The following is an 8,456-nucleotide window of genomic DNA, read 5'->3' as shown; positions in this document are numbered from 1 at the left end:
CTGAGCTGCATGCAATGGGTTGGCAGAAAAGTCGAGGAATTCAATCACCGATCATGAAACCTGAACAAAAGGAGCGAAGGTTGAACTGGTGCTTACAGCATAGACATTTTAACTGGGACAATGTGATTTTCTCAGATGAAAGTTCTGAGTGGCTGTTTCCTAATACACTGAAATTCTGGAACAAACAAACTGAAAAACCTTTGTATCAGCGCCCAAAGTACAGTCCGAAATTTAACGTATGGGGTGGCATATCTGTGTTAGGGGCAACGCCCCTCTGTGTATTTTTGTAGATTTTCCTGCAGGACAACGACCCAAAACATCGTTCAAAGCATTCACAGGCCTGGTTTCGGACCCAAAGTATGACATTATTAGATTGGCCAAGCTATAGCCCTGACCTAAATCCAATAGAAAATGTTTGGGGACTATGAAGGAAAGTGTCAATAAGAAAAATCTGACAAATATTGCTGAAATGAAAGAAGAGGTGGTCCGATATTCGGACAGCATGGACCACGACTTTCTAACTTCTTTGATCAGTAGTATGCCCCGCCGCATTGAAGCCTGCTCTGCTGCCCATGGTGACTTGACAAATTACTAACTGTTCACCTGTCTTTGAATCTGGAGTTATGTTCTGCTAATATTCACATTTAATACGTGAGTAATGAGTGAATTTTAAAACAAAAAAATACAATCTTAAATTCTCAATAATTTCTGGTTGTGCTGTATATCACAGGATCCTGGACAGCTGGTGGTATTTGACGCCACGGTTTACATGGCCACATCTTCTCTCGCTGCACCCTCACATCCATCTACAACTCCAAACAGATGGGCCATGTAGATATATGCGAATTAAGAAGTTGGCTTTTACACCAGTTTCATTGGCTAGGGCACATTGGTCGAACTACGCTGGTATTTGTTGGAGCAGCCGAAGTATCACGAAAAAAAGAACAAAAACTGGAAATCACATATAAAACAACAGCATATGTAAATGCGACAATAGCAATATATACATTATACAAATGCATTATCAAAACGTTATTCAGTAGATCAGTGGAATCGAGGACACGGTCAGCTCGGCGCCGCTGAATGACCAGGGTCGTAATAGTCCAGAACATTGTAAACAACATGCCTCACATCAGTATTACAGTATGTCTTATGCATTAAGTATCACAAACATATACATGTATTCCACTTAAACTGACTAGGTAAGACGCTACTTAACTTGCTACACAGAACAACTACACCAATAGTATTACAACATCCCCGGTGAAGTGTACTTGGTATATAAAATGAGGAGCAACACAAAGTATTGTTTCTAGCTGACGAGGTTTTCACCTGGACATTACACATATAATCCAGTCAGCTGAGAGGCCCAGTTTCAATGTGGGTAGGTTAACATGTCCTACCACTCTAGGACTGCCGCTCTAGGACTGCCACGCGGGCATGGCACAATGCAGGCATGCATGTCAGTACGATGCAGACAGATGGTTACTGTACGTAGAAAGACAGCAACAGCTTGGAAACAATTTGTAACATATAATTCAATAATTATGAAACTCATTTCGAGGTGATTTAGTTTCTAAATTCTGGGAATATTGTCAAAATCTGAAACTGGAATGCACAAGATGTTTCTCCGTTTGTTTTCATATTGAAAATAACTGGAAAAAGGCAGTGGCAAACCAAAGACATATGTTCCTTGCTACATCATTGCGAGTTGACGGCCTATTATTTGTCCATTGTCGTCACTGAAGTGTGTAGTTGCCTCGCTAACCTCGCCACATTAATCAAGGTGAGCAGAATATCGACACGTTGAAAGAAGATATACACAGAAGAGCCATTTTAACTGATGTTTGACGTAAACAAGAAATCTCTGTGTTCATACCTGCACTCATTGGATGTATGCCTAGACATCAATTCTCAGTAATTAAAATGTTACATAAACAATATCCGTGTTAAACAGTCCTTCTGAACTATTCCAAGTAGGTAGAGTGTACATGCATACTGCAGAAACAAAGATATGTAAGGGTGTCATGTTGCCTGACTATATAGCTTAACGTAAACCGCTGTGACGTCAATACTATCCCCACAGCAGCCAAATACCGATCTGAAACTGATGTTGGAACAGATGTAGGCCCAGTAACACACTACATGCACAATCTACAGGTACAAACTGTGTTGTGTGATGGCCCGTTGGGGCACATCCCAATGTACAGGCCCACACTGTGTTGTGTGATGGTCCGTTGGGGCACATCTCAATGTACAGGTCTACACTGTGTTGTGTGATGGTCCGTTGGGGCACATCTAAATGTACAGGACCACATTGTGTTGTGTGATGGCCTGTTAGGGCACATCCCAATGTACAGGTCTACACTGTGTTGTGTGATAGCAAATTGGGGCACATCTCAATGTACAGGACCACATTGTGTTGTGTGATGGCCCGTTGGGGCACATCTCAATGTACAGGTACACACTGTGTTGTGTGATGGTCCGTTGGGACACATCTCAATGTACAGGTACACACTGTGTTGTGTGATGGTCCGTTGGGGCACATCTCAATGTACAGGTCTACACTCTGTTGTGTGATGGCCCGTTGGGGCACATCTCAATGTACAGGCCCACACTGTGTTGTGTGATGGCCCATTGGGGCACATCTCAATGTACAGGACCACATTGTGTTGTGTGATGGCCCGTTGGGGCATATCTCAATGTACAGGTTCACACTGTGTTGTGTGATGGTCCGTTGGGGCACATCTCAATGTACAGTTCCACACTGTGTTGTGTGATGGTCCGTTGGGGCACATCTCAATGTACAGGTCTACACTGTGTTGTGATGGCCCGTTGGGGCACATCTCAATGTACAGGTACACACTGTGTTGTGTGATGGTCCGTTGGGGCATATCTCAATGTACAGGTACACACTGTGTTGTGTGATGGCCCGTTGAGGCACATCTCAATGTACAGGTACACACTATGTTGTGTGATGGCCCGTTGGGGCACATCTCAATGTACAGGTCCACACTGTGTTGTGTGATGGTCCGTTGGGGCACATCTCAATGTACAGGTCCACACTGTGTTGTGTGATGGCCCGTTGGGGCACATCTCAATGTAAAGGCCCACACTGTGTTGTGATGGCCCGTTGGGGCACATCTCAATGTACAGGCCCACACTGTGTTGTGTGATGGTCCATTTGGGCACATCTCAATGTACAGGTACACACTGTGTTGTGTGACGATCCGTTGGGGCACATCTCAATGTACAGGCCCACACTGTGTTGTGTGATACCCGTTGGGGCACATCTCAATGTACAGGTCTACACTGTGTTGTGTGATGGTCCGTTGGGGCACATCTCAATGTACAGGTACACACTGTGTTGTGTGATGGCCCGTTGGGACACATCCCAATGTACAGGTACACACCGTGTTGTGTGATGGTCCGTTGGGGCACATCTCAATGTACAGGTCTACACTGTGTTGTGTGATGGTCCGTTGGGGCACATCTCAATGTACATGTACACACTGTGTTGTGTGATGGCCCGTTGGGGCACATCCCAATGTACAGGCCCACACTGTGTTGTGTGATGGTCCGTTGGGGCACATCTCATTGTACAGGTCTACACTGTGTTGTGTGATGGTCCGTTGGGGCACATCTCAATGTACAGGTACACACTGTGTTGTGTGATGGCCCGTTGGGGCACATCTCAATGAACTGTGTTGTGTGATGGTCCGTTGGGGGTCAATGTACACTGTGTTGTGTGATGGTCCGTTGGGGCACATCTCAATGTACAGGCCCACACTGTGTTGTGTGATGGCCCGTTGGGGCACATCTCAATGTACAGGCCCACACTGTGTTGTGTGATGGCCCGTTGGGGCACATCTCAGTGTACAGGCCCACACTATGTTGTGTGATGGCCCGTTGGGGCACATCTCAATGTACAGGACCACATTGTGTTGTGATGGCCCGTTGGGGCATATCTCAATGGACAGGTCTACACTGTGTTGTGTGATGGTCCGTTGGGGCACATCTCAATGTACAGGCCCGCACTGTGTTGTGTGATGGTCCGTTGGGACACATCTCAATGTACAGGTCTACACTGTGTTGTGTGATGGCCCGTTGGGGCACATCTCAATGTACAGGTCTACACTGTGTTGTGTGATGGCCCGTCGGGGAACATCTCAATGTACAGTACACACTGTGGTGTGTGATGGGACCATATACATACATACTGATATATACTGAACCAATATCAAGCTCAGCTGCTCAAAGGTGCTTTGTTTTTCCCTCGATCATTGGATGTCAATCTCAACGGCACATCGTATTTTCAATTTCAACTTCCTGGGGATCAAACCACTCTTGCAGCCGCACCAGGTGAAAGTGGTTTTCCCATCCTTACGAGGTAGCCATTCACAGCTGGGTGGACTGGGACACATAGTCACAGTACTTTGTCACAGTTTACTGTCACCGTAAGTTCCCTGGATCACTTCCCTCAGACGGCTTTTCCCCATGTGGTATAGTATCAGCGTATATATGTAATAATTGTGGGATAGGGTAGGAGTAACGGCTGTAGGTTGCGGGTAGGGGGAACTGTCATGTGGGGTGGTAGTATCAACAACAACAAAGGACAAGCAGAAACTGTAGTTTGGAGCTGTAAAAAGTACTGTAGGGCGGAAGCTCCAGCTTTAGGTTTGGGCAGGTATCCGCTGTAGGTTGGGTGAAGTATCAGTTATGTTGTGGAAGAAGCTGCAATTTCCAGATGGGTGGCAATGCCGCCATTGGACAGGAGAAGTATAAGCTGTAGGGTGGGGGAAACAACAACTATAGGATCGGTTGGGGGTAAAAGCTGTAGTGTTAGGAGAACCAACAGCACTCCAAAGACTGCAACAGTAGGGTTGGGTAGAAAGAAAACATAACTGTGGGATGAAATTGAGGTAGCAGCTGTGACATGGAGAAATGTAGCAGATATATAGTCCAAAAGGATAATAGAACAAACGCGGTGTCACCATTGTTATGGAAAATAACGTTTCCGTTTGATTCTTGCAATGGCTTCGGAGAAGGAGATACTCACGTCAGTCCATGCATATATTCTGCTCACTCAACCTTCAGCCAGGTGAGGAAAACGTGTTTCAAATACAAAATAATTGTATAAAAAAGATGAATTAACCCACTGAATAGCAATATAGAAAACATATAGCTCAAAGCAAACTGTAATAATAATTGTTACACATGTAAACACTACAAGAAGTCTAGTAAACATTAACATGCAGGCGTGATCTCTGTCCTTCAGTAACATCCCCATCAGATACACATTTGTTCATAGGCCAATCAACGTTGCTAGCCATACTATTGTCCTTCAAGATACACGTCATATAGTTTTTCAAAAGCCATTCAATGTGACATTGAACATTACATCTGTACATACGTTCTGGGCAAGTCACGATATCACAAACCCACACTCAGGCGTAGGTTACACTTTCGGAAGAAACACAGCAATTCGTTATCGAGAATACAATCTCATGAACTCGTCATCTCTCAATGGCCTCCACGATTGACCCATCACCTTTGCTACTTCTATTTTGGAATCTTCATACGACCTTGCTGTCTTCTTCAGATGTCTGTGAAAATCTGTTGACCAGTCTGGAGACTTTGGCCAGTCGCACTTCTTCAAGAGGGCATTCTGCCGAACAAGTAGCGACTTTAGACTCTTGCCTCTGTTTGCCAATAAAATAAGTGAGGCATTAGACAACCTCTCCCGAATCACAAGTTTGCGTAGGCGCTGGCAATGCTGTACGATAAACAAGAAGTGGGAGTCCCCTCTGTCGTGGAAAGATCTAGGACCTTGAATTCTAGGAAGGTGTTTCTGTACTATCACTTCGAGAGTCTTGCTGTAGTGCTCCACGATCGTACTGGCGATGTCTGCTGTCATCTTCGAATATGGTGTAGAAAAGCGCACCTCAGAAACAGGAGCTCTTGGTTGGAACAGAAGATCCTTTTTTGTCAGGCCTTGTATCTCTAAAATGACTCTTAATTGTGGTGCAATTTCCTTCAACAGCTTCCATGCCTCGTACGACACTGCCTCACAGTCGCACGTGTAGGGGTCCTGCAGAATATGAAGATACACCAGCCCCATCCCGCCCAGCAGCAGCAGCATTTCCTCGTCCATGTGCTGGGGGCTGACGGTTAGATGGAACAGGTTGGAGAACCTGGCCAGTTCTGGCAGTGGAACTGGGACTTTGGACAGGTTGAGGAGTTCCAATCTCCGCATGGTGTCCTGGCAGCTGCCTATCATGGATTCAATTAGGCCTGGAACTTCGCATTCATCTAGGAGGAGTTGGTTCAGTCTCAGACACTTCAGAGTGGGGATGTTTCTCAGCGTCAACTTCAGGATATCTAGGATTTTACCACCAGTTCCATGGATTCTCACACCAGCTATGCCGCGGCTCTCGCACGAGAACGTGAACAAGAAAGTATGCAGTTTGGGCATTGGAAAGTCTTCATAAAACTCAAAGAAACAGTTTAGTACTCTGAGAAACTCATACAGGCTGAAAAAGTTGTCGATCGGCGTTATGATGATCCTCTTGAAGTGTGCTCCCACCTTTAACAGGCACACCTGGGTCTTCCTGCAACAGAGGTCGCGCTGGTAGCCCTTGTACAGGTTGAAGATACGGCGTGTTAGGGTCCTCTCTAACAGGGTGAAAGTCTCCCACACACGGGGAGAGTAGAACGTGGCGCGCCATAAGTTGCAAACTTGGGACGCCACGTGGCGGTACTTGGGCGTCAGCAGGGTGAAGATATCCTCCAGCAGCATCTCAGGGACGCCGCTCCAGTCTCTTTTCAAAGATGTCAGAAACTTCGTACACTCCCCGTCGTCCTCCTGATCCTCATGGTCATCGTGGTCATCGTAGTCCGAGTCCGACAGTCGGTACTTTCTCACATAGCGGCGCTGTACGGCGTACATCTGCAATACATAGTTAGACAATAAGCAATGCGCTACGATAAATTACGAACTTTCTATCCCTCCCCGATCCTTTCAGCATTCAGTCAGAGGTTCAGTTAATCAGTTATTCTGAGTTTGGCGTAGTTTATTCTAAACTGTCGGACAAAGTATACACCCATGTTTGATGGTGGATGTTCACGTGTGTGATACAGGCATCATTATGGAATCCTGGAAGGGACATTGTCGCGTTGTCGCGTTGTCGCCCTCTCAAATACAAGCAAAATGAGGCAAAATTAACCAAAGCGCGACAATGCGTCAATGCGACAACGCGACAATTTCCCTTCTCGGATTCCATCTTAGCTTTCCAGCGCTTCTTCGACTGGTTTCAGTTTAACCACCTTGTAACACTTTAACATGTACGTTCTTTTGCTCGGCAGTTTACTATACGTTAACACTTTAAGAGGAGAAATAAAGAGTGAGTGAGTGAGTGAGTGAGTGAGTGTGTGAGTATGTGAGTGAGTGAGTGAGTTGACATTGACATTTACGTCGCATTAACACTTTTTCAGCCATATAACGATGGGACCAAGTCTGCACATATACACAAGTCAATTTCAAGTACAAATTGTAAAGAGGGCTTCTTAAAATACATATTTCTTCATTACAGTATTATCTACAAATAGAAAATTATACTAAAGGATTCGTGTGAAATCTCAACCATTCTGGGGTAACTACACTAAGGCCATCCACATTTTTTTTGACCGTCCGGATCAGCGCTCCAAGCGGATTAGTGAAGGGAAGATGAATTCAAAAAGATCGCCCATTTAGCATTCGTAACTACTCGTTTCATTCCGGCAAGACGGATGGCGTTTGTAGGTCACGGAAAGAGGCGAGTGGCCAATTTAGATGCTTGAGAGACTTTTCAAAATATTATATTTTTTTCAAAGTTGACTTTTGAGACACATTTTTCGTTTTATCGGGCTGAAATTAATGTTGTCGGCGGCATTTCGTAAAATAAAAAAACTGTTTGTTTTTTTCCGTCGGAAGGAAAGTCTGGGTCGATCGGGAGATGAGAAACACAGAAAAAAATACGGACGGCCTAAAGACTAGAACTTTAAACATCCACGTCTGTAGTATAAAGACTTACGACTGTCGCAAAGCACTGATCCCAGATGACGTACAGTAAATAATTTGCTATGTCATGAACAATGGGTGCCGCCATATCGTATATTTTTAACAACGAAGCATGGTGACGTCATAAAACCTCCTCTGACCAATCGCTAAAACGCACATGTGCAAATATTAGAAATAGAACAGATTATAATCCTACACTTATGGTTAATATGTAATTGTTACAGTTGTTTTAGTAACCACGTGATTCGCTGTAGGGGTGAGGTGCGGTTTATTCAGACAGTCAATAAAAGTAGTCAAACCTTTGACCAGACACATCCTTCAAATCTGTATTAAGGCATATTGGTCTTCAAGTCTGCAACCCCAAGAGGAAACGTCCTTTTCTGCCATCTGTTGGGCA

The 8,456-nt window shown here is 45.0% G+C and overlaps 1 protein-coding gene across 1 annotated transcript in view; it reads right to left on the bottom strand.

The window, feature by feature from the left end:
• Positions 1-4,745: 4,745 nt before the first annotated feature.
• The window catches only part of LOC124286522, a 31,984-nt gene continuing 28,273 nt past the window's right edge, over positions 4,746-8,456 (bottom strand). The window contains exon 2 of the mRNA XM_046722897.1: positions 4,746-6,949. Within this exon, the coding sequence (XP_046578853.1) occupies positions 5,489-6,949 (1,461 nt within the window). The 3' untranslated portion in view covers positions 4,746-5,488. The remainder of the gene's footprint in view (positions 6,950-8,456) is intronic.

This window comes from Haliotis rubra, unplaced genomic scaffold (genome assembly GCF_003918875.1).
Source record: "Haliotis rubra isolate DU_JTF1 unplaced genomic scaffold, ASM391887v1 Scf110, whole genome shotgun sequence".
Lineage (NCBI taxonomy): Eukaryota > Metazoa > Mollusca > Gastropoda > Lepetellida > Haliotidae > Haliotis > Haliotis rubra.
This window is presented reverse-complemented; position numbering and strand designations above follow the sequence as displayed.